The 26,925-nt window shown below is 39.9% G+C and overlaps 1 protein-coding gene across 1 annotated transcript in view; it reads left to right on the top strand.

Annotated features, from left to right (window-relative positions):
• The window catches only part of Phka2 (phosphorylase kinase regulatory subunit alpha 2), a 78,857-nt gene that overhangs the window by 35,651 nt on the left and 16,281 nt on the right, over positions 1-26,925 (top strand). Inside the window, exons 10-20 of the mRNA XM_028772683.1 lie at positions 728-781; positions 1,364-1,486; positions 6,235-6,330; positions 9,639-9,746; positions 11,228-11,306; positions 14,752-14,886; positions 15,556-15,665; positions 16,859-17,003; positions 17,228-17,306; positions 19,771-19,943; positions 21,308-21,481. Of these exons, the coding sequence (XP_028628516.1) occupies positions 728-781; positions 1,364-1,486; positions 6,235-6,330; positions 9,639-9,746; positions 11,228-11,306; positions 14,752-14,886; positions 15,556-15,665; positions 16,859-17,003; positions 17,228-17,306; positions 19,771-19,943; positions 21,308-21,481 (1,276 nt within the window). The remainder of the gene's footprint in view (positions 1-727; positions 782-1,363; positions 1,487-6,234; positions 6,331-9,638; positions 9,747-11,227; positions 11,307-14,751; positions 14,887-15,555; positions 15,666-16,858; positions 17,004-17,227; positions 17,307-19,770; positions 19,944-21,307; positions 21,482-26,925) is intronic.

Here is a 26,925-nt window from a genome sequence, read left to right as displayed (position 1 = left end):
CCACACAGAACTTGGACAGGTCCCCAGGACAAGTAATAGCCAAACCTGCCAGGACAACACTGCCCCAGAAGAAACTGAGAAATAAGCATCCAAAACTTCCATCCAGGGATTAGTATATCAGATAAGACACCATTGCACTCAGCCCCCTTTCTGGACAACAAGGAAGCTGGAGAGGAGCTCTGGCATATGCATCCAGTGAACCAACTACCACATAGTGAATGCAGGAAGCCCTTTTTCCACACCTCCACCTCATAACCCCTTCCCCCTCTTCCAAGCCTTGCCAAGCCTCTGAAATAGACCCTCTTAAACATGCACATGCATGTGCAGTGAGTCTGCCGAGTTTCCTTTTAGCTTCCCGGGTATACACACAGGAGCTAGCCCTTCCAAATGGTTTCTTCATTCAGTGGCTTCTTCACCTAATGAGGACATCCTCACATCTATGTCTGATACTGTAAGCCATACAATTGAATTCTTGAAAATCATACTTTCAGCCCCTCCCCCAACTTTTATGGAATGCTGCTTTATTCTCTTAGTGCTACCAAGTCTGAATTTGCTTTGCTTGGTATTTAAAAAAGATCTCTTTATATTAAAGCAAAGAACACTGGTCCATATTTCCTCCTTGAAAGACTTATGGGAAAGAGGTTGAAGGACTGACTTGAGTTGAAATAAAAAAGAAAAAAAAATCTTTTGATTTCATCAGCTGTACTATTTTTCTTCACCTTACCAGGGGCGTTACGGATGCTGTCGCTTCCTTCGGGATGGTTATAAAACCCCAAGAGAGGTTGTATTTAAATATTGTTTCTTATGTTCCTTACCTGCTCTGTATCTACTTGCCACAGTGTCATTCTCCCTTTACTGATTATAATTATATGTTGAATGTTGGAAAGGAAAGTATTAATTTTAGAGTCAGAAAGCCTGAAATTATATAGAAAAGAATGATCATCAGGTCAAGCAGTAATGTAAAACCAGCTTGTAAATCAAGGATGAGTAAGTGTAGCCTACATGTTATTTTTTAAAAGACTATCTGTAGCCTTCTCCTTGGGTTTTATTGCCCAGTGACTAATATAATAATATAAATAAAACAGCTGGATCATCTGCCAAGCTTTGTGATAGGCAAATTGCTATTTCTTAGAGAGATGGGGTACTTTGATATAATAAACTACAGAAGAATCTTGTGTGTATTTCTGATTTAGTTTCTAAAATTTTTCTCAAACTAGCATTTCACCATGATAGTAGACCCCTAATCATACCAGCCTGTAAGCTGTATTGACTGAGACAGGCATGGGAAACCTAGTGAGGCACAGTGGCATTGTGTATGAAATCTAGCATTCTTTTCTAAAAGTTTTGGTATATTTGGTTCTAGGACCCACACCGATTGCATTATGACCCTGCTGAACTTAAGCTCTTTGAAAACATTGAATGTGAATGGCCTGTGTTCTGGACTTATTTAATAATAGATGGAATCTTCAATGGTGATGCTGTTCAGGTGAGAAGATGCTGGGCATTTTAGTCATAAGCCTTTTCATCCACTTGTAGGCTATTCACTATTAGCATAGAGTCATTCAAGAATTCATTTCATTGTTTCAGTTACCTGTTGCTATTTTCAAACCTTTCCTAAGCCTAGTGAATTAAAGCAACAGCTGTCTTATTGATTTGTTCATAATCTGTTATTTGGGCAGAGCCACTAAGGACAGATTGTCTCTACTTCTCCCCTTGTCACCTGGGATACTTCATAGGGCTAAAGGACCTACTATTAAAAAGATAGCCCCATTCAAGTGGCTGGTTAGTGAAATCTGGCTACCAGCTAAGGCCACATGCTCAGCTGAACTGTGGTGATAGCTTAATTCTTCTCCATGTGCCTCACTTGGGCTCCTCACTGCAGTAGAATCTCTGGGTTATTAGACTTTTTGTGCTGTAGTCTTTCCCCCAAGAATGTAAAAGCACAGGCTGCCAAGCTTTTTTAAGTCTATTATAGAACTGGCAAGGTGTCTCCATCACATGGTCAGTTAAATGGCTGTCACATATTCAAGAGTGGGGATCAGGGGAACTGAACAAGGACATGAGTGCTAGAAGGCATGGTTCCTGTCCATTCATTCCTTTCAGATACTCCTTTCATTCCTTTCAGATCAGTCAGGCACTTTGCTGCTGTTAGTGATGCTCTCAGATAACATCTTGTTTAGTATATCAACCACCTGACTGTCTCCCAAGCTCTAGCTTGACTCCCTGTTCTTTCCATTCTCTACACCTGAGCCATAGGAGTTTCATTAAAAGACAAAGTTAGATTATATGCTGCCCCGTACTCACCTTTCTATTGCTGTGATAAAGTATCTGAGATAAACAAGTTAAAATGAGGAAGAATTCCTTTTGGCTTACTGTTTCAGAGGTTTCAGCTCCTGGTTGGTTTGGGCCTCATTTCTTTTGGTCCTTTAGTATGGTATTATGTTGTGGTGGGTATCCTATAGCAGAAGAAAACTATTTATTTCATGTCAGCCAAAAAACCAGGGTGTGTGCTGGGGAAGAAGCTAGGGTCCCAGTACATTTCTCCAAGGGTATAACCCCAATGACTTACTTTCTCCAGATAGGCTCTATCTGCTAGTCTCCACTACCACTCAATAGTGCCACTGTTATCAGGATCTCAGTCTGGCTTCTCAGTGTCCATTCTGATAACATCCCAGGTCTGGAGGAGAGGTGTGTCTTTTGAAAGCCCAGTGCTCTGGAACATAGACAGTAAGCTTAAAAGGTTAAGGTCCTTTTATTATTTGTTCTTATGTTATACTTAGAGTTTACCTTGGGCCTTCTTGTCTTTTATTCTTCGTATTTGAAGCTCTCTGAATGACTGACTGTCACTAAATTTTACTGAAAACAGACTTAGCAATGATCAAGGGGACAGGGGAAGCTAAGGAGATTAAAATTATTATGCATCGTATTTTTTTTTTAAGGAAACAGTTTATTCTGTAACCATTTTAAATGTCCATGATCCAAGAACACAGATTTAGGTTACCCCAAGATCAATGTTCCAACATGGAAACAGTTTCATTAAAATTTTTATATTTTTATAGAAGAAGCAAAGTCATAAATGAAGGCAAGTTTAAAATACATTGATAGCATAGGTACACCACAGAGGCAGGTGCCAGAAGATAAGGGAAGCTTTTCTATAGGCCTCAGATTGCTATTTGAGATTTTGGAACCTAGTGGTCAAGTTAATAATAAAAGGTTTTTGTTATTTGTTGCAGGATATTAGTTCTAACAGAGAAGTAGGCAAGGAATGGCTGTTCTGTAGGGCTAGACCTAGTCCAAGATAAGGTCACTAGACTTTGGACCTGTACCATTCCAATCTCTGCATAGTATTGAAATTCTAATCAGCTAATCAGTCTTTGTAGATACAGATCCCTTTCAAGAACTTTTCCTTCACAGTTCCCTCTGTTGGCTAAGCATCATATTTTGTGCATTCAGGGCCCACATAGTATATATATCAAATATTTAAAGGTTCCTTATAGCTAGGAAGGCCCTTTTCAAGGATGCAGTACAGATGAAGAAGAAGGTAGTCTTCAGGAGAGAGGAGTACCTGATAAAGACCATCAAGAAACCCCTGGATCATATGAAAACTATTCACATCACAATCTGGATCTGAATTGCTATTTACTCCCTCTGTATGAGACATAAATTACTATATCTAAAATTAAGTATTCAAGAATACAGTTTGACCTAATGGAGTGAATATTATGGATGAAACAAACATGTCTAAAATAGCTAGAATTTACATATATCTTCAAGAGACTGATTATATATTTACCCCTACATTTACAGTTACTTTTACTCAATAAACTATCTTACTTATATTTAAGTGGTTAGAAATGAAACTTTGGAAGAAGTCACTATAGAATTGTCTCCCTTTTTATTAGTAAAATTCAAATATTGTTTTCATTTTTAATACCAGATAATCATACTGTATGACATTTTAGATACTAACTAAATCAAGAAATATTAATACTTATAGCATATCACCAATGTTGTTGTTAGACATTTATGTTTTTTCTACAACTTATATAAGAAAAATAACCCAGATCTTTATGTATTTTTAGCTAGAATAAATGAAATTATAGTTTAATTTAAAAGCTATGGTTTTATTGTTTTTTGTTTTGTTTATTTGCTTGTTTAGTTTTTAGTTTTTCGAGGTAGGATTTCTCTTTGTGTAGTCCTGGCTATCCTAGAACTTACTGTGTAGACCAAGCTAGCCCCAAACTCAGGAAATCTGCCTGCCTCTGTCTCCCAAGTGTGTAAGTATGTGTGCGTGTGCATGTGCTTGTGTGTGTGTTTGTGTGTGTCTATGTATGATATGAATATATATATATATATATAAAGACAATGGAAAAACTTGAATCTTTTAATACTAACTTTGAATAAGGTAAGGGTAACTAAGCAGTCAAAACAAAAAAGCATGCTCAAATGGCAGTATACAATATCTTTTGTTACTTCATTACTATATCTTGTTTTATAGTGTTCCCCACTTATGCTGTTTCTTCTAGTTGTCATATTATTTAGATTTCTTGTCACTATAAGGGATCAAACACAAGTCCTGAGTTTGCATGCAAGGCAAATACTTTACCACTCATCTACATCTCTACCCCTTGTTGACGTGTGTGTGTGTGTGTGTGTGTGTGTGTGTGTGTGTGTGTGTGTTAAGCTACTTGAGCTGACAGTGCTCCCCACAAAAACCATAGACTAATGAAAACCCCAGTACCAGAGATGAGAAACCTTTTAAATGATTAGCCAGAGTCCAAGCAGATCCCAATGCAAGGTAGACTCTTTATTGAATGGAGCCCTTGCTTTCCTCTCTGGAGTTGAGGGCAAGCCTCTATTGTTGAAGACACCTCACACTTAGGACACAGAACTTGAATGACTTGAGATGGATCTGACCTGACCTGTGTGACTCTATGCACAGTCTTGCTTCCTTGGTGACATTTTAAAATGTTAAAATTGTGGTCATACTTTGACATCCATAAATTTAAAATGATCAGAAAATGAGGTCTGGAAGTGTAATTGACTGAGCTCTCCAAAAAGCCAGGCTTAAATAGCTGGTGGCTGGTGATGTTTTCTGTCCTACTTGTTTCCTCTTTTGTGATATTGGTTCAGTGTAATGGGAATGTTTGCTTCAAAAGCTGTCATTATAATGAGTGCTGCATCCTTAGAATTGGTGTAGATGGAGCATAGTACATGCATTTCCTTTTTGTCTCACATTCGACTTTTTCGACAAATCAATCTCTCGTGTTCCCCCACTTTGTGTGTGTGTGTGTGTGTGTGTGTGTGTGTGTGTGTGTGTGTGTGTTTTGCTGAGGATGAAACTCAAGACCTTGCATTAGAGGCAGCCACTACCACCAAACCACAATACCAGCCCCAGCAAATATTCCCTAACCAATAAACATTGTGTGTGTGTGTTATCTGTATGTATGTATAGTATGTATGATCATGTGATCATGTATGTGTGTAGAGGCTGCTCATGTGTAAAAACCAGAGGTTGATGTTTGGTGTCTTCTTCAGTTGCTTTCTACCTCTCTTAACCTTATTTTCTGAGATAGGGTCTTTTACTAATAGAGTTCATCAATTCAGGTAAACTCGCTGGCCAATGAGTTTTAGGGATCAGTTTGTTCTCTGCCCTGCATCTCCCACTTTTTAGGTCATAAATGTGCCACCAGGCCTTTTATGTGAATTCAGGGAATCCAGACTCAGGTCCTCACAGTTGCCCTTTGCTGATTTGAGCCATCTCCCCAGGACCTTGAGCAAAAAAAAAAAAAAAAAAAAAAAAAAGAAGAAAGGGGGCAGGGCTACTACTTAGAAACAGAGTATGTTGCCCAACATCCTTAGATGTTTAATACTTGTTTGGTAAGGCAGAGTTCAAATATGAGAATGAATTATTGAAATGAGAATGACATGGGAATGATGTACATGGTATAAATGACAGTACTGTGAAAAGTTTGAAGACCAAACAGCTACTTTCTTGGGGGCTGCCCTTGCCCTCTCCCTGGAAACATGGCAAGTGGGGCTTGGCTTAGGGGGAAAAAAGCAATTGTGTCTCCCTTCTCCTAACATTACTGTCAGCCAGAGTCACTCTGTTCTTCACAGCCAAGCATTTGTAGCCCAGAGGCCTGTTTTGTTACTGTTTTCTAAGCTGTACTGCCATTGCATAATTAACTGCCAGACCTCTGTCACACTAAAGATGCTGGGGCTGTTTTTCAGGTCCAAGAATACCGAGAAGCCCTGGAAGGAATATTAATCAGAGGCAAAGATGGGATCCACTTGGTGCCGGAACTCTATGCCATCCCACCAGACAAGGTAACCAGGTGGCACCAAGCCCTTGTGAGACTCATCTAGACTGAGTGAGTTAGGGCTTGGCTTTTTTGGTATTCTCTACCCACCTTTTAGGACACATGACCTCTTTTTCTCCAGAAGTGGTTTCTAAAAGCTAGCTTTCCTATTTATCATAAGGAATTATAGCTCTGAGGAACATAGGGAACACTTTTGATGATGGATGTTCTAGGGAGGTATACCTGTCCCTGATCTGTGTTTGAATCAGGCTCATACACACATGACCAAAGGAAATTAAAGGTCCTAGAACCTTTCCAATCTAAATTCCATCAAGGGACCAGACCCCAGGTTCTGGGCATTCACACAGAGCCACACCACTTCCTAATGAGTAGTACACTTTACAGTTAGTAGAAGTGTCTACACATTGGATGCCCTATTGGGCCTTTGAAAGTAGTGATGTAGCAGAGTTTTCTTTTAATTTCATGTAGAACATACATTTTGATGAGCAGTGACACATGTAATTTTACCCTTCAAATATGTGAAGCAGAAGGATCACTAACTCAGGGCTACTTTGTATGATCATCTCTCAAAGGACTATTTAAAAATACACATTTTAAATGAGTCTGAGACTTGAGCCTTATATGTCATAAAAATTCTGAGTATTACTTTGGGCCTTAATCTAGAACAGTGGTTCTCAATCTTCCTAATGCTGTGACCCATTAATACAGTTCCTCATGCTGTGGTGACCCCCAACCATAAAATTATTTTCATTGCTACTTCAAAACTGTAATTTTGTTTTGAATCAGAATGTAAATATCTGATATTTCCAGTGGTCTTCTACAATCCCTGTGAATGGGTTGTTTGACCCCCCAAAGGAGTCACAAACCACAGGTTGAGAACCATGATCTAGAAGGAACTATTGAATGTTACATAAGTAACTACTTAGATCAAGAAAAAGTCAAATGAAGGAGTTGAGTTTCTATAAGAAATAGGATATTCTACATCTGGAAGCATTGGATTCTTTTACATTGATAATAGCCCACTTGGTCAGCTGGTTCACTTCTGGATTCACTGGGGAGGGGGTGTTCCTTGCAATGGCTTTATCCACTCAGTCCTACTTAGACTGTTGGGTCTGAACTTCCAGAAAACCCATGTTCCCATCATAGCATGGCAGGTTTATATCATCCAAATGTTCTTAGGGCAAGTTAAAGATAAAGACTTCTGTCATGCTGGACCATACAGATTAAGTTATGAAGTCTTCCAGGGATGTTTTCTGTGTGTCATAAAGTCTTCTGCAAATTTCTTCACTTTACATTTCCATCTGTATGCTATGGATGGAATGAAAGCTGATGAGAATAAGGAGTGTCTAGGTCACTTTCTATAGTACATTTTCATATCTCATGTTCAGACTGCTCATACTCTAGTACTGTGGCATCAATGGGAGGAAGCTGGAAACCAAGCAAAGGAGAACGCATATCTTCAAGGATAGTACACCTATTTTATGGTAGAGACCCCTGCTCTTCCAAAAAGCACTGCTTGGTGTCAGGGCTGCACTTTGCTTCCTGATGGATAATGCTGGTTGTACACCTCAAAAATGTTACCCTACAACTCTCTCCTAAAAACCACACTGACTTTTAGGTTTCTACTTGTCATTCAGTGTCCTCTTTATTCAGTGTACTTAGCTTATATACAAGGCACCAGCATTGGACAGTATTTTACCTTAACCTCATTTTGTGTTAGCTTTGCAGGTAAGAGTTGGCCAGGTTCCTCTGTCACATCAATAACATATAGAGACCACTGGGAAAGAATCCTGCAAGACACCAGAAACCTATATGGCACCTTTGTGCAAATTAGCAAAAGTCTGGGACTACAGTGGCATGCAGCCTGTATGATTGAGCAAGGTGTCACCTCCACTGTACAACTGGGGACTAGAGAAAGTGTGTCCAACAACCAAGATGGAGTGAGCAGCTAGCCATGCATGGCACAGCTTAGGGGCTAGTACACAAGATGCTTCTCTATCTGTGAGGATTGTAAAAGCAGAACTAGGCTGTGAGATGGTCACAGCCACAGGAAAGATGCAAGCAAAGATGTGGTGCAAGTGCACCTGTAAGTAGTACTTCAGTAGGACCAGAACAGAATTAAACTCTAGTGGGAAAGTGCAGAACAAGTACATCGTTTGTTCTTTACATTAGATAGTTCTCATTCTAAATCATCGCAGTCTTTCTCAACAGTTGTGTTTCAATGTGTTTTTTGTGTATTTAAGATGCCAGTCAATTGTCAAAGTAATCCTATGCACTGTAAAATAGATAGGGTTCTGTAGAAAGAAGAAAACATGTATTATCCTTAATACTACTGCTCAATAATAACCACTATTACATTCTGGAGAATCTCCTTCCACATCAGTATTTCTTTCAATCTGTGCAAAACTTAAGTTTTTAAAATGTTTAGTACCAAGAAATATAAATCTTTAATAAGTACATTAATGATATCACTGATGAATCCACAGTACTAAGAATGAACTCTTCTTATACACATGTTCATGCACCACACACACATAGACTTGTCATGCAGTTTTTTCCTCTTAGAGAAAGATGAATGTTTCTGTTTTTTCAAGTGACTGGTATTTTCTGGAGGAAAAAAATGGACAGAAATAGTACCTTAATCAAAATTTCAATGACTAAAACCTTATAGGGGGCATGGAATTTAGGAGAGTGCCCCACATGTAGCTGGCACTGTCCTCAGAACACTCAGGCATAGAAGCTTACAATGTTGGTACCAAAAGAAAGAAAGGCACAAAAGCTTATGTTGAGAAGATAAAGCTCCCAGGAAATTCTGCTTTCTAAAGGAGGTGGACTGGGAGTGGTAACAACACTATAGGTTTGCCTCATTACACAGTGCCACCTTCTAGTAATTTTCTTCCATGAGCACACATCTCTAAGGGATGGTAAGCCAGAGGAAGAAACTAGGGTTGACATCCAGCTATGCACTGTCTGTATACAGGCTGGGCCGTTTGTTTTGTTTGTTCATCTTTTTTTTTTTTTTTATGAAAACAGCCATCCATAAGCATGAGCTATAGAGCCTGTGGTCCCAGTTGTGCTTATGGAGGGAACACTGGCCTAAAACCAGGCCAAGACTTGAAATCCCCTTCTGTTGCTTATAGCCATGGGGCACTGAGAGAGGAACGTTTTACCTTTGAGTCCATCATCCTGTATTGCACAGAATTGGTCTGGAGGCTGAGGACTATTTTATGAATCAACATGTTCCTCAGTGTAAGATATTGCTGGCCTTTATATCCTCTGACATTCTGACCTTGAACATTTCATTTTCTTTGCCAGGTGGATGAAGAGTATAAGAATCCACACACAGTAGATCGAATTCCACTGGGGAAGCTGCCCCATCTTTGGGGACAGTCCTTGTACATCCTCAGCTCACTGCTAGCAGAGGTAGGCTTTCTGATTAGAGGTAGGCCCATCTGGTAGAGGTATCGGAAACGAGGAAGAGCAACTTCATTATCTTCAAGATTACCTCAACTGATTTGGGCTTTTCTTAGGCCTTGTATATATGTATTTACAGTAAGCCAGTTGAGATCAGCTACATGAGATACTCCCTGCCTTCCTCTCGTCTGAAGCTCTGGTATGTAGTTAGAATTTACATGCATTGTTGTTCAGAAGACACGGGAAACATCTCAGCCAAGATTAGCACAGCTGATTCTGGAAGTGATAGGCATTAGGAGGAGATGGGCTAGAAGCTCTCCTAGTCAAAGACACAGGAAGCAGAGTGGCTCTTCAGATCTCTCCATAGAAAGAGATAGCAGGCACAGGTAGTCCTTCAGATACCAAAGCTCACACCAACCCACCTCCTGACCCATTCTTTCTTGCTCTCAGGCTTCTGTTGAAAAAGCTTTAAAATGAATCTCCCAGTGTTAAGTGAGAAACTTCAGCTGAAATTTTGGTGTGGGAAAGGAGCCTAAAGAAGAATGGGACTGCCCTCCAGAGGCTGGACAGCCTTGTGTGCTTTGCCACCTATAAAACTGGGGAAGAGAACAGGGCATCAGAGTATTACTGGGTTACTGGTGTGGTAAAGACCGATAAAAGATAGCACAGTGGCCACTTCACCTGGGAGCATTGCCTGCTGAAGTAGTTCCCAGGTGTGTTTAATCTCCCAAGTTCCATGGTCACGTCTTCATATATCTTTTTGAAACTCAGTCCTGTATCCAGCTAGCTCAGGGACTTTTGGCAGGTCTCTTAATCTTTCTGAGCCTCAGTTGATTCACCCGTAAAGTGAAAAAACTGGGCTTAATTCTCCAGTGCATTTCAGCTCCAATTTTAGTAAATGTGAGGTGGGAAATAACTAACTCCACACCTCTGAGACCTCCTCTCCAATATAAAAAAAGGCTTCCTTTGGGCTCAGCAGTAGGTCCCCTTTCTCTCAGATCACCTTCATTCCCTTGGGAAGCTTGGATCATTTCTAGAAAGCGAAAGAAGATGCATTTTTAAAGAGCACACTTAACAAGATGGGGAGTGTTTTATGTTTCACAGCAGTCAGCCCTGGATCAGAGTCTCTTGGCCTCTTTCTATAAGCACTTTCACCTCAGCGTCCCCACATGCAGAATGATGATGGACATAGGAGACTCCAGTGTGACAGTCCACATGCAGGGACTTGGCTAGCACTAGTAATAGCTTTCTTTTCACTCATACAATGTGGGGATGCATTTGAGTAACCCTCAGAGCTAAGCATCAAACAGCTAATACATTTCTCAGTAGCTTTCTGAGTAGCATATTGTGTTATGGAGAAAGAGTCAACAAATAAGAACAAAAGGGGTTTGAGGATTCGAGCCTCCAAATATGCCACTTTCAAGTAGAGGAGCAAGGTGAAATCTTCGTGAAAGCAGTGTTTCATAGTATTAATGTTCCTCTCCTCTTAGGGATTCCTTGCCACTGGTGAAATTGATCCCCTAAATAGAAGATTTTCTACTTCAGTCAAACCTGATGTTGTAGTACAAGGTTTGTGAGCATGTTTACTAGCCATCTCTAATGTGTAAAATAAAATCAATGTTATTTTTTCACTCACACCTTACTTCCTTATTGGAATTTTTTAGAAAGTATATTCAGCCAGGTTCTAGCAGTGCAAACCTGTAATACTAGAACTTGGGAGCCTGAGGCAGGAAGCTCAGGAGTTCAGAGGCAGACAGAGGAGGTAACTACTCAGTTGGTAAAGTGCTTAACTAGCATGCATGAGGCCCTGGGCTCAGTTTTCAGCACTATATAAATTGGGCATGGTGGCCTTCATCTATAACTCCAGGATGAAAAAAGTAAGAGCAATAGGATCAGAAGTACAAGGTCTCCTTGGGCTTCATAGAGAGCTTCATAGAGGGTAGACAGGGTATGTGTGTTTGGGATTCATTGTGCATGCAGTAAGATGGAGGTATCTACGTGAAACCTTGTATAACTCAGACAGGCTCCCAAAGCAACAGGATTCATTCCACCCACAAATTAACTTCCTACAAAGTAATTGTTTTCTGGAATCTAAACCTTGATTGTCACTGGTGTCCACATAACTGTCACTCTGAAAAGTGGAGACAGCCTGGTGAAAACTCAGAACCCAACTGAAGTTCATTTGTCCCTTGGAGGTCTCACCACCTGCTTCAACCACCCCTTCCTTCCTCTTTAGCCAGCTCCTCTTCCAAAAAGGTAAGAAGCCCAATGGGACTGTCTCTCCCAAGATGCCTCCACGGGCCATGTCTTAGGGCTGCTAGGACTCTAGTTCCTCTCCAAGAGATCCTGAAAACAATGGAGGTAGCTACAGAGGAAGCTGTCAATCTAGGTCTGGCCTATGGTATGCACTGAGAACAACAATCCCTCCTGTTTCCTCTCCCAAGTCCTGTGGCAGCTCTGGCACATTTTGAGTGAGTGCCTTGTGTAACACATTTCCCCTAAAATAAGCCTTATACCTTTGTTTATTTGTTTTGTATATTGTTTTTGGTCCTTTAAACCAGTCTTACTTTGTAAATCTAGCTGACCTTGAACTCAGTACATAGCCAAAGCTGGGCTTGCATTCACAGAAGTCCTCCTGCCTCAGTCTCCCAAGTGCTAAGATTATAGGCATGAACCATGCCTGACTTAAGCTGTATACTTCTTAAGAATAAGACTTGTATACTCTTCTGTGTATTAACATCTGTGTACTCACACATTGCAAGTAATGATTGAACAGCTCTTTGAGCTGCTGGCCCATTTTAACAAGCATGGCCACGAGGCAATAAAAGGAGCTGCAAGTTGTATCACTAGTGTATGCAGAGCACACCTAACCACCACAGCATTCTGATTAGGTAACATTTACAACATTGCTTATCTCTATGAAGCTTAGAGGTTAGCTTATTCACTCAGGGACTTCAGTTGACAGCTGGACATGGGAACCTATTACTGATATCCTGGTGGGCTGATCCAGCTTCATCCCTTCGTCTAACATACTTGACCAGCACATTCTGCTAATTTGTCTTTTAAATCTACAATAGTTCTTTTTCAGCTGTGGGCCAGGACATAGTAATAGATCTCAACCAGTTTTTTTTTAATGTGTAGGTTTTATTTTTAATTATGTATATATGTGTGTGTATCCGAGTATGAATGTGTGCACTTATGCAGTGACCAAGGAGAATAGAAGAAGGTGTTTCAGTCTCTGGAGCTGGAGTTACAGGCAGTTGTGAGCCAACTGATGTGAGTCCTGGGAATCAAGTGCTGAGCTGCCTCTTCTTTATTTTTCAATGTCGTAGAACCAGAGGATTCTATTAGAACCAGCATTACCAGAGGATCTGGCATGGAGTAGGTTAGGGGCTGTTCAGAAACTCATGCAGGTTCAGTGAGATGCCTCAACAGATAATAGCCTTTTGCCACCAAGCCTAACAACCTGAATTCAGTCTCCAAAGCATACATAGTAGAGCAAGAGAATTGACTCTTGCAAATTGTTCTTTTACCTCTACACACATGCTGTGGCACATCCATGTCCCCCCAAGTGGAAAGCAGAACTCATGTACATGTGGTTGTATCAGATTGTGATGCTCTCCTGTCTCAGTTACAACTACTTCCTGAAAAAGGCAGTTATAAGGAGAGTGGTGCTCTGTGACTTTGATAAATGTGCAATTCTGCTTATCAGTGAAAAATTTAGAAGGGATATGTGTTGAGGAAACTCCACAGATGGTCCTGCATCATCCAGCAATCTCATTTATTGGAGGCCTAGGGAAGCAGAGGATGTTGTGGAGATTAGGCTCCAGTCCTGGCTCAGCTATTGTAGGCTAATCAGGTGTTCTGTGGCTTCTTTTAAGGATTCACTGTGAATATGATATCATTGGTATCAAAATACTTTAAAAAGCATCAGGTGGTATGTAAGTGTTAGGTAATGTTCAACTCTCAGAGGCATTTATATGTATTGCATGTTCAGCACTTCCCAGCTTATGGATACAATGGTAAGATTTAGGGAAGCTACTCTTAACAGTAGCTAGCCTGTGTTCTCTGGCCTGAGGCCCTCAAGTTTCCAAAAGGCTCTGCTGCAGCTGGGCAAGGTACCAGCTGCTCGCTGTGACTGTCCTCCTTTTCTGCATCTGTCCAGACTCTATCCCTTTGCCAACACACTGCTTTCTCATATAGGCAAGCAGTACTAGTATGATACCATCCAGCCATCCCAGATGTGGCCCTGAGCTAAGACAAATTTTTGCATAGACTACCATCACCCAGATACTTGGAGGTCTCTGCCAGCCAGAGAGCCAAGGGCTCAAACATCTGGGATGAGTGCTCTTTCTAATCTGTGGAATCTTGTGCTGTGCTTCTAAGTGGGCCAGAGAGCCCCACTTTTACCAGGCTCTACACTAAGAGGCCTGCTTTCTTTTGTAGGGAAAGAAAGCTGCCCTCTCCTATCTCGAGCTAAAGCATTACCTGTTAGCAGATTCTGCCATATTGTTCATTTCCCCTGCCCTTTGGGAGCAAGAACACAGACTTCTGGCATCCCCTAAGGGAGCTGTTTCCACTCCTAACCATATGTGAAAATGACACAAGGAATGGTTAGATAAATGCAGACCCAGAGGGAGGCAGGGCATTATTTCTGATAGGGTAAGTTAACACTTACATACCACCTGATGCTTTTTAAAGCATTTTGATACTAATGATATCATATTCACAGTGAATCTTTAAAAGAAGCCACAAGAATACCTAATTAGCCCACAATAGCTGAGCCAGTACTGGAGCCTATTGAAGACCATTTCTGTAAATTCTCAGACCATGCTACACAGTGAGGGCACTTGACAGATGTGCATTGTGTGTGCTGAGGTACAGTGAGGACAGAGAAAGGCTGGAAGTGCAGCGAAGCAATTGCCATCATTTCCAAAGCTAACCATGGAGAATGGACTAACATGCTGAGACACCAGACAGAGATCCGATGCTAAGTCTTTGTTCTTGTTTGCAGTTGCTGTTTTGGCAGAAAACAGTCACATTAAGGGGCTGTTGAAGGAACATGGAGTAAATGTCCAGAGCATTGCTGATGTGCATCCAATTCGAGTCCAGCCAGGCCGGATTCTTAGTCACATATATGCCAAGCTTGGTAGGTCAGAGGTATATTGGGGTATATTTGGCAAAGAGGGGCCTTCCAGGTTCTAGGTTTGGATGTGAGGGAAACTCAGTTACAAGTTCTGAAGAAGACCTGGGCAGAGCACTAAGCAGGTCAACCAGTACTTCCACTTCATTGTGAAGAAAAATGGACAGGCAAGCACATTTCCCTCAGCTGGGTCAGCTCATACTGCCATAGGAATGTCCTTGTTTGGCAGACATGTTGGAGAATAAACAATGCCCTTTGAAATATCACAGTTGAAAGAGTCACTGGTATCTTGATATGATTTCTAATTGTTACCTGTGGTGGACCAAAATGCCCATTTTACCCATTGAATTGGGAAACAGTTCTCTTTTCTTAGAATCTGAATTCATTTAGTTTATGACTGACTGCTAAATAAATTCAAAGTCAGTATTATTAAAGTCCTTTTAATAGGTCTACTCCATATAGCTCAGACTGGTGTTACTCATATCCATGCATGGAAAGAGGGGTAGGATTTGTTTCTTTGTTCAGCTTTGTCTCACTTTTAAAAGGTATTAGGAAAACAAACCCCCAGAGTATATTGTCTGACATAAAAATAAGCCCCAGTCTTAGCCTAGGACACTAGGAATAGTTGTTACTTTATTTTCTCTAACTCTAGTTTTCTTTTATATTTCAAAAAAGGACGAAATAAGAATATGAAATTGAGTGGTCGACCATATCGTCACATTGGTGTCCTTGGGACCTCTAAACTCTATGTGATTAGGAATCACATCTTCACTTTTACACCCCAGGTAAAAAGAACAAGCATGGTGGTCCATGATGGTGTGTGCCTTTAATTTCAGCACTGTGGCAGCAAAGACTGGTAGAACTCCATGAGTTCAAGGCCAGCCTGGTCTACATGAGTTTCAGACCAGCTGGAGCTATACAGTGAAACCTTGCCTCAAAAAAAAAGTGCAGGCAAGTAGAAAACCAGCCAGCATCCTCTTAGTAGGTTCTCTTTTCTATCTGGTAAGCATTTCTCTCTCAAAACATGGAAGAATTTTATATGCATAGGATCAGATGGAAGTATAGAAAATGTTTACAAATAGGTGTTCAATTAATGTTACTTGAATCAAATTGAGCATGTCATCACTTCCAGACATGAATATTAATAAAATTCACATTTCTTTACAATATTATATGTCACTTGGCTCATATCACCTAAACTGAATAGTCTGTAACCCTTGTGAAAGTTGTCATAGGACCCTCAGTATCACAAACAACTTGAATGATTTTCAGGTCCCAACCCCTATTGAGATTCAGAATACGTTAACTATGGAACTTACTTCAGAATTCTTGTTCCTAAAGAAAACTAACCTAACAGAAGTACACACTAATTTTTTTTTTATCCATTTGAGCAGCTAGAAAGATGAACAATATGGTCACTTTACCAGTGTGGGACATAGCATGTACTCATCCTGCCTGCCTGCCTGCCTGCCTCAGTAGCTGCCATTTTGAACATTGCAAACCTTGGTACCAAATTCAAATGCAGAGCTGAGTGTGCACTAGCACAGAGGTCAGGAGACCAATTGGATTTTCATCATTGTGTGGCAGTTCTCTGATTCTCATTAAGCAGGCATCAGTCAGATGGACAGTTCCCAGCTCTTCCTCACCTTGAAAGTGTGAACCAGGAATCCCCAGAATGTGTAGCAATTACAGGGCTCTTGATAATGCCCTTGGTAGTGAACAAGGCACTTACATCCCCTATGGGAGGAGTTGAAGGCAGGTCTAGCAACATACCTTTCCTTTCATACCTGTGTAGCTGCATCTCGTGGGCAGGTGACACATTGTTATGTCTCATCTCAGAAAGGGGGTCCCCTGCTTAGAGGATTGAGGCCAATACCGAACATCTTCCTAGGCAACAAGCTCTGGATTAGTACAGTCCCAGGTGTTGTGTGGGAAAAAGTGAAGGGTGACCCTTGACTTGGCTTGTTCTGACTTTCAGTTCACTGACCAGCATCACTTCTACTTGGCCCTGGACAATGAGATGATTGTGGAGATGCTGCGGATCGAACTAGCCTATCTGTGCACCTGCTGGCGGATGACTGGCCGCCCTACTCTCACCTTCCCTGTCACGCATACCATGCTCAGTAAGTTCATGATCTCCATCTATTTGGTCGTGGGCTCTTGCCTAAACGCTGAGGACAGTTCCCATGGATGGCGCCAAGTACTGACGGGGATACTTAGCAGTTTGATTTCTTTGTCTAAGGAATCTTTTGTGCCCTAAAGGTTTTGATTAGGTTGGTGTTGGTAAGAACATTTCAATGCATTGTGCTCCTAGATAAAGAATCTCATTCATCATTCTTTTTCTTAGCAAATGATGGATCAGACATTCATCCTGCAGTTCTTTCTACAATTAGAAAACTAGAAGATGGCTATTTTGGAGGTGCTAGGTAAGTCAGGATTTCTTTTCATTAAATAAGGATAATGTTGACCTTTCTAAAAGTCTTCTGCTGTCCTTTTCTCACCTTTCACATCAATTTTCTAAACCTAAACACACAGAATTTTCGAGTAAAAAGGAAATCAAAACTAATCCAATTTCATCTCCCATGGAAAGCTTGAATCTGATCTAAAGTAATATTTGGTTGTTGTTTGTTAAACTTTCCTGGGCACCAAAAAACCACCTGCATAGAGAAGTGAGCATAGCAGTTTCAAAGGTGTTGTCTTTCCTGGGATGTGTGGATTGCTATGTTTCTCCTAAGAGACATGGAGGAAAACACCAGGCACCCAGGGAGGGGCCAAGAAAAGCCAACTTGAGTACGCTATCACCTTGAGACTAATAATTCACACAACTTGACAGATTTCTCAGTGGCCCTCAGAAACAAAGCATCTGATTAGCCCTACATAAGTCATTGTCTACCAGCTTCAGTGGTATGAGATCTGTTTGGGTTTGTTGTCCTAAAGTATGACTCTCCTGCATATGATTCTTAGATCTTAGGTGAATAGTGTTACTGGCTCTACAGGAATCCCCTTCTTTCATTTTGTACCTCTGCGTGACCCAAGGTAGGTGATTTTTATGTAATCTCTATATCTTCATCTCCATGAGTCTCCTAGAGTGTGTCAGAAGTTAAGTGACCCCTTCTTACATCTTCCTACCTGTTGCCACAGGAAAAGCATATTTTTTTAAATTTCTGGTAAAATACCTCTTGTCTTACTATTTACACTATATCTTCGTGTGCAGCTCAGTGTGCCAAGAACATCGTTTAAGGCAGATCTCCAGAACATTTTCCATCTTTCAGAATTCAAACACCAGCAAGAAACAACTCCCTGCTGACCTGCCCATTCCCAGCATCCTGTCTACTTTGTGTCCTCATGGTTTTAGGCCAGACAACTTGTGCAACACAAGGTCTTTTTGTCATTGGCTCATTTCACTACCTTACTGTTGTCTTTCAAGGTGTACCCAACTATTTTTTCTAACTATGTCATCAAGTGATTATTTTCCAGCTTCTAAGATTGACACCTGTGCCTTGTAGTTTCCTGTGGGCCCTGCTGTTGTTTAGAAGTGGCTTCCCATACAGGCTGCCCTTGGTCTCTTGGAAGTATCAGTCAGACAGTCACCAGTGTGATACTGTGTACATATGCAGGGCTAGAATTACAAATACCATCAACATCTACTTCGGAGCAGTTTGGCTCCAGCTTGGATAAGTTGCCACCTGGTATACAGCATCATGACCAAAAGAAAATATCATAGGCCTGTGATGGAGTCTTATGCTACCAAAAGCTTTTGAAGTGACTGCCTTCCTTTGTGTTCTCTTTAGCCACATAAACCCCACTCTTTCACCTTCATCAGAGAAAAAGTCCCCATTGCACTTTGGTTTTCTGGTCCACTTCTCAACTCTAGGGCAAAACAGGAGCCTTAGAACTGTCCCTTGACTCTCCAGAAGAAGGCTTTTTTGTTCAGTGAAGAACAGATTTTTCTTTCCCAACTGTTGTTTTACCATAAGCCTTTTGTCAGTTGAAACTCAGCCACCTGCATAGGTGGTTGTATTGCATACTCTGATTTACTCTGTAAACAATTCTGTCCTGAGTTCTTAGGTTCGAACACATATTAACTAAATTCTGATCTCATGCTACTAGCTCAGAGGGAGGTCCTGTTGTCTTCCACTTCAGTATCTGACATTTCTGTAGGGCAGAAACTACATGGCCTCCCAGTATCTCGGGTCCTGATCCCACTTTAGCAAAACCACCAAGCTGCCTGTTTACAGTGGAATGTTTCTCAGCCCAGTGCAATAGGGCCCATGCAGGGTGAACTGGTATCAATCTGAGGATGGTAGGTTAATCCAATGACTTCCTTCTAGAGAGAACCTTAACTCTGAGGCACATGTCTTCCATCATTAGACCCCTATACCCATCAGGGACAAGCACACCAGGAAAATTATTGTTTCTGATCCAATTGTCAAGGAAGAGAAATCTTAGAGGTTGACGCCAGCTAAAAATGGTTTGCTCAGTTTATTTTGTAAAATTGTTAGCTAATCAGGAAAATAAGTTTGTATTTGTTATGTTTAGGGACAAAAATTAGGCATGAAATCTATTGACTTTTAAATGTTACATGTTTTCACTTCATACTTGTGGATAAAACATGAGGCATAGTCTTATGTTGCCCAGGCTGGCTTCAAACTTGCTGTGAAGCTGAAGACAGCCCAACCTCCTATTTCCCAAATGCTCAGGTTACAGGCATTCCTACCATGCCTAGCTTTGCTATTGAATTTTTGGGTTTGTTTTTTGGTTGATAGAGGGCCAATATATTTATTGACTCCTGCAGAAGTGCTAGCTAGCTGTTGAAGAGTTTCACAGTGATTCATAGTGAAAATCTGGCTGCACCCCACCTGTATCCCTAACATAGTATCTTCTTGACAGAGTAAAACTAGGAAACCTGGAAGAGTTTCTTACTACCTCATTCTACACATACCTCACCTTCCTGGATCCAGACTGTGATGAGAAGTTGTTTGATGACAACAGTGATGATGGGAGCTTTAGTCCTGACAGTGAGCCAGACCTGGGAGGATACCTGGAAGACAGCAGTCATCAAGGTATCCTGTGGCAAGCATCTGTGAACTATTGATTTCACTTGTTCAAACCTTAGCACTATGATAAAATTGCCTAAGACCCAAATATAGAAAATAATTGACAAGTCAGCTAAAAGCAAATGAACAGAAATGAGGCTTCTGAAGATTATTCTGTTCATTAAAATGAATAAAGTGCTAATTTAAGAACCTAATTTACTAGAGCTGGAGAGATGGCTCAGCAGTTAAGAGCACTGACTACTCTTCCAGAAGCCCTGAGTTCAAGTCCCAGCAACCACATGGTGGCTCACAGCCATCTGTAATGGGATCCCATGCCCACCTCTGGTGTGTCTGAAGATATCAACAGGACCGTGCACTCACATAAATGAATAAATAAATAAATAAATAAATAAATCTCTTTTAAAAAAAAAGAACCTAAATTACACTGGTGCCTTTGAAAGCAGGGGAAAGTCTCAGGTACAGACTGTTCATAAATTGATTTTTAAAAAACGTTTCCCATTTATTTACTGTGTGTGTGTGTGTGTGTGTGTGTGTATGTGTGTGTGTGTGTGTGTGTGTGTGTGATATACCATGACATATATAACATATAGAAAAAGGTCAGAGGACAACTTTTGGGAGTTGATTCTCTCCCTCCACCATGTGGATTCTGAAGATTGAACTATGGTTGTTAAGCTTGGTAGTAGTCCCCATTGCCTGCTGAACCATCTCACCAGTCCTCTTTTTATTTAAAATAGCCTATTTGCCCCTTACACCTCTGTGAGTTCATTTGCACCAGCTGCTCCTGGTGCTCCTTAAGGGTTTTTACAGCTATTTAAATTCTGACCTGAGAGTGAACCCAAAGCTTCACGCATGCTTTATACTCCTGAGCTACACCCTTAAGCCCTTATAAAGTATGTTCTTAAAGGAGAAACACATTGTTTGACTATTGAAAGGAATGGTAAAATGACCTAGTTTTGATTAGATGTGAGTGGTGAAACCCCACACGTATATAACATGTCTTAATCTGAACATGATTTTTGGGTCAGTGTGACCTGTTTTTTTACTTTTAGATAACATTTGTAAATGGTACACAAAGCTCCATAAGGCTTAGCTCATCTTAAATTAAAGACATAATGCCAGCTAGTATTCGTCAGGTTACTTTCATATTCTATAGCTCACCTTGGGATGGATGATGTATCTTAAACTCTCATTCTAGATTTCTTTGGCATAGAATGAAGTTTTTTTTTTTAAAGCAAGAAATTTGTACACACATATGGCGTACCTGTCACTAACTTTATCCTTGTCAGTGGAGGTGCAAATATATGTTACTAAATGTTGTTTACTCAACAGTTTTTTTTCATTAATTCTTTTCCTTGGTTGTCCAATTACAGAAAGCCAAGATGAGCTTGACCAGTATATCAGCCACCTTCTTCAAAGCACATCCTTGAAATGCTACCTGCCCCCTCTTTGTAAGAAGTCAGAAGACAGCCATGTTTTCAGTGCTGTTCACTCCACTCGGGACATACTTTCTGTGATGGCCAAAGCAAAGGGTTTGGAAACTCCATGTATGTTATTAAACTCTTCTGTCTACTAAGTTATTTTCTTTTTTCACAGTAACATTTGAATATAATTTAAGTCAATCCCAAAAGACAAGACGTGTCCCCTCCTCTAACCTTCTACTTAGATGTGACCACTTTCAGCTCTTCTAGATGTTTCTTCTGGCATTTCCATATCTCCATATTTCTAAAATAGTATGTGTTTACTTCTGTCCTTGAGGCATCAGTTCGACCTACAGTGTTATAGTATGTGGAGAAGGATTTAGCTGTCTTAGATTACCACTCTTCTATTTTGTTCCCTAACCTACTAAAGGAATTGTCTAAAAATTTAGTTAAATCAGTCTTCAAGTTTACAGTATACATACAGATAGCATTTTTAATTGAACATTGTAGTGTAGTATGATTTTTTCCAGTTTTTATGTTTTGATTTTCCTGAAATTAACATTGTCATTTTTGCTTGCTTTTCTTCTTTCTAAGTCTCCCAGTGTCTTTACAATACAAATTTTCACAACATGAGTTATATTAGTAAGTCTCTTGAGTTTGTTTCTTTCTTAGAGTTTGCAAAGTCTCCTTTCTAGGCTAGTTGTGCTTGAGGCTCCTTGACGTTCTTCTTTGTTAGTGTTCCTGTTTACTATACTGTAATTCTTCTCTTTCTTCGTATTATTTTAGTAGAGGACATCCAATAGCCTCCTAAGAAACAGTAGGTAGTTTTTAAACATTATTGAGCCTTTACATATCTAAAAATGCTTGTAAGTATCTTAGACCCATTTGACAGTTTGGCTAGGTATAGAATCTGGATTAAAAACACATTTTTCTTCAAATCTTTTAAAGCATCATGCCATAGTATTAGTTTGTATATGTGTGCATGTGTATTTGTGTGTTCATGTGCACATACTCTTGTCTGAGTGCTTGTGTGTATGTCTTTCTCACTCCTCCCTTCTTTCTGTGTTTGTATGTGAAAGCTAACAGTGACACCTGGCATGTTCCTCAACAACATGGTCACTACCTTGTTATATTTGTTTTGTTTTGTCCCTTTGAGATAGGGTTTCTCACTGATCTCTGGGCTCACTGATTATGTTGGCCAGGAAGCCTTAGGAATCTTCCTGTCGCTACCACCAAAGTACTGGAATTACAAGTGCATATATCCATGTCTAGATTGTTATATAGATACTGGGAGTTGAACTCAGGTCCTCATACTTGCAGTGAAAGCACTTTACTGAAGGAATTCTCTTCATTTTCTTGTTATATTCTTAGTATCAGCCTTAGATTTGGAATCCACAGCCTGCAAATAAATAAAAGCAAACTGTAGAAAATGTTACATAAATATAGACAAGAAGGTTCTCTCTGGGTAATATGTTTATTTTTTGATATGTTCTTACTTGCTTCTACAAAATGTTGCCTTAAATATGCAAATATTTTTAAATGAGTTCTTTATATTAAACATATTCATATTTAATCACATTTATTCTTTGTCTTGTGTGGGTGTGAATGCACATGTGGTTGTCAAAAGACAGCCAATAGGAATTGGTTCTTCTTGCATCATGTGGGCTCCCAGGATTGATCTCAGGTTATCAGGCTTGGCAGTAAGCACCTTTACCCACTGAGTCATCTCACTGGCCTACATATCTTTTGGTCAAATTATTTCTTTTATTTGGTGAGGGGGTTATAATATATTACATCATTTCCCATTCTTGCGTCCAACCTCTCCTATATACCCCTCTTTGTTCTCCTTGAAATCATGGCTTCCTTTTTTCATTACTTCTTCTTACATGCATGTATATTTATATCCTAGAGAACAATACCCTCAGTTCCATTAATATTTCCAGTTAGTCCCTTCTCTACTCCCAGGCAATCATTAATCCTCTGTCTCTTTTTTTGTCTGTGTTCATCTTGGATACATATAATAAACTGACTCATACCATGTATGGTATTTTATAAATAGATTTATATATATTTATATATATTTATATATATTTATTTATTTATTTCTAAATATAACCTAATCAATCTGTATGTTCCTTGCATGTATGTTTTTAAGGCTTACCATTTGGTATTAGACACTAGTTGTTATACTCTTCCATGGAGATGCTATTCTACAGTTCTCAGGATTCTTTAGTTGCCTGTAGGTTTGTTTTGGTTTGGTTGGTTGGTGTGCGTGTGCGTGTGCGTGTGCGTGTGTAGGTGTAGGATTGAGACCTCAGTCTTTTTTCTGTCTACCTTGGCATATCTGTTATTGTTGTCCTTATTCATCTCATGTCGTCATGTTAGTGAGACTTTGTGGGTGTAGCTTCTGACATTACTACGAAACAGTCTCACAGAAAACTCCCTGATTCTCTAGCTATTAGAATCTTTCTGCCCCCTCCCACAATGGTCTCTGAGCATTAGGTGTGGGAGTGTTTTGTAGATAAATCCATTGGGGCTGAGCTCCACAATTCTGCATTTTGATTAGTACTGATTCTCTATAATAGTCTCTGTTGCAAATAGAAGTTTCCTTGAAAAGGGGTGAGGACTATATTTATCTGTGGATATAAAGACAAATGTTTAGATTGTTGATACAGATTATGCTGGTTTACTAAAGAGGTGGTTGGTTGTGGGTTCTCCTCCAAGATCCATTCCAGTACCAAGCATGGTTTCTTTCTTGTTGAATGGATCTTAAGTCCAATCAGAAAGCTGTTGGTTACTACCACAGGAAGCACGCTACCAAAGTATCTACCCTTACGATTATCATTATATGCTGATTTTTGATGTGGTTCATAGACATCATAGCTAGATAGGACTGTTGGTTGCTTCACCCTTTAGAAGTTTGCACAGTGCCTTCTGGTACCAGATAGAAAGATATTCCTCAGGGAAGAGGAATTCAGGTTAATTCCAGCTTATGGTATTTATACTGTGGAAAGTTCTTCTTTTGCTTTCAATTATAGTGGTTACTTTTGCTGGGTATATTAGTCTAGGCTGACCATCAAGGTCTTTTAGAATTAATAATGCATTGCTCTAGGCTCTTCTGGTTTTCAAAGTTTCTCATTGGTTTTCTTTATTTGTAACTTGTGTTTTTTCTGTGCTATACCATGGTGAGTTTCTTTTCTTTTTTTTTCCATTTGGTGTTCTGTGTGCTTTTTGTACTTGTATGGATATGTCTCCTTAAACTGAGAAAGTTTCTTCTATGATCTTGTTGAAAATCTGGTCTATGCCATTGACTTTGGATTCTTCTCTCTCATCTATGCCTATAATTCAAAGATTGGTCTTTTCATGATATTTTACATTTTCTGTATTTTTCCTTTCTCGTGTGTGTGTATGTGTGTGTGTGTGTGTGTGTGTGTGTGTGTGTGTGTGTGTGTGTGTATAATTTTGTTCCTTTTATTTGGTCTAGATCCTCTACTTTATCTTGGAGTTCTGATAGTCTATATTGTTTGATTCATTCTACTTGTAAGATTTTCCTTTGAGTTTTCTAGTCTAATTGTTGGGTTTTTCAATTTCATCTTCGATTCAGCTTGAGTCCTCCTCAATGTTTCTGTTTCCTTACTGAATTCTACTCTCAAATCCTGGATTCTTTTTACCATTTCCTTCAACCTTGTGTTTGTGTTGTGTTGGACATTGCTTAGACATTTATTCTTTTTTAAGCTCTTTCTCTTTAATTTTATTGAGCTGTTTCTTTGTATTTTCTCTAAACTCCTTGAATACCTTGATGAAGTTTATGATTGTTCTTTTAAATTTGTGCACTGTGGTTTATCTAGGTAACTCTTATTGAAAAACATTTGTATAAGATTTGTAGGCTTGGAAAAGAAAGTACTATCTGGATCTTTTTATACTGTGTTTTTTTTTCTGGTGTGTGTGTGTGAGGGGTGGGGAGAGGGAGAGAGAAGGAGAGAGATGGGGAGAGAGGAGAGAGAGATGGGAGGAGAAGAGATTTGTGCATGTAGAGTTCTTTTGTTAGTTCTAATATTAGTCTGATATGGATAGAACACCTTGGGTCAGGAAAAAAAATGTGTGGGTAAGTTTTGCCTAGAGGTTGGAAATGGTTGGGTGGAATGAAATCATATGAACAGGATATGTTGGGCTGGCATATAAGATATGTGTCTCTTGGTCCAAGCCTGGGGTGTGGTTGTAGATCTAGCTGGGCAGAAAGATTGGATTTAGTGTAGAAGTGGCCTTTGGATTGCGGGGTATACAGGGACCATTCTAGAGGAGACCTAGAGATGGAATGTAATATAGCAGGGGTGGCCAGGCTAGGCTGTGGAATCTGGATGTGGGATCTGAGCCAGGTGTGGTGGAATGGAAAGAGTGAGTAGTTCGAGGATGGTCAAATGGGCTCACTGGGTAGACCCCAAAGAAAGATGTGGGAGATCTGGCTGGGTGTAAAGTTTCCTATATTGATTTTTGATCTTTCAAATATTAGCTGGTTTTGGAAGGTTTTTAGATCTGTTCATGAGTTCTGAAATTTCGGTGATATATACAATGGATGGAATGTTTTTATCCATTGTATTATATACTCAGTATTATATACTTTTGATCTGGAAATGTATGTTTTTTCAATCCTTTAAAGGTTTTCTTAAATCTTTGGCTCATTTTCTTCTGTACATTATCCCTGTACTTTCTTTCGTATATTTTATTAACTTCTTGGAGAAATTTTTATCATTTCTGTTCTGTTTTCCATATTTCTAAGCTGTTATGAATGCAATGGCTCAACTTTTTGTAACCCCTTCAATTGATTTTTTCACTTTTGCTATTATGTTTTAATCTTCATTTCCCAAATTCCATCTGTTCTTGTCTTATACATATAGTAGAATTTCTTATTATTTAAAAAAAAGTAGAGATAGAGCTTTTTAATCTTTATGTTTATACTTTCTTTTCCCTGAATAGTTTCCATTTCCAAGTCACCTTTTCCTTTTAGTAAAGACTTTGCCTTCTTACTTTGGAGTACCTCCTTCAGTGCAGGTCTGTTCACCTGCTACTGCAGAAGAACCTCCAAGCCCTATAGAGCTTGTGGCCTTGGGGCCATGAGGTAGATGCTGATTCTTACTGCCTCCTATTCTACCCTTCTACTTTAAGGCTAAAGAACTGCTTGCCTGGATCTCTTGTCACTGTTGTCTCTCTAAGGAATGTACTCAGGCCTTTTGGATGTGTAACCAGTCTGTGCCTAGATACCCTCTCTCTTTCATTCTCTTCAGAGAGTTCTCTATTCTTCGTCCTCCTGAAAGAGGGAGGCACCATGCTGTGTGCAAGAGTAGAACATCTAGGGAGCACAATGCATCTTGCATACTGTGTCTTCCATCTTCTTTATTTTTATCCCCTTGAACCCTTCGCCAATTTCAAAAGTACCCAGCACAACAAATTCCTGAGCCTTCTGAGGATTCTCTTAAGGCAGACCTGACTGGTTCCTTGATTTCCCCATTGTATTCTTGTGTCTTCTCAGCTGCTTATCCTTCAACCTTTGTTTTTCCTACTCCTGAAAGTGT

This window comes from Grammomys surdaster, unplaced genomic scaffold, assembly GCF_004785775.1.
Source record: "Grammomys surdaster isolate TR1022 unplaced genomic scaffold, NIH_TR_1.0 217, whole genome shotgun sequence".
Lineage (NCBI taxonomy): Eukaryota > Metazoa > Chordata > Mammalia > Rodentia > Muridae > Grammomys > Grammomys surdaster.
This window is presented reverse-complemented; position numbering and strand designations above follow the sequence as displayed.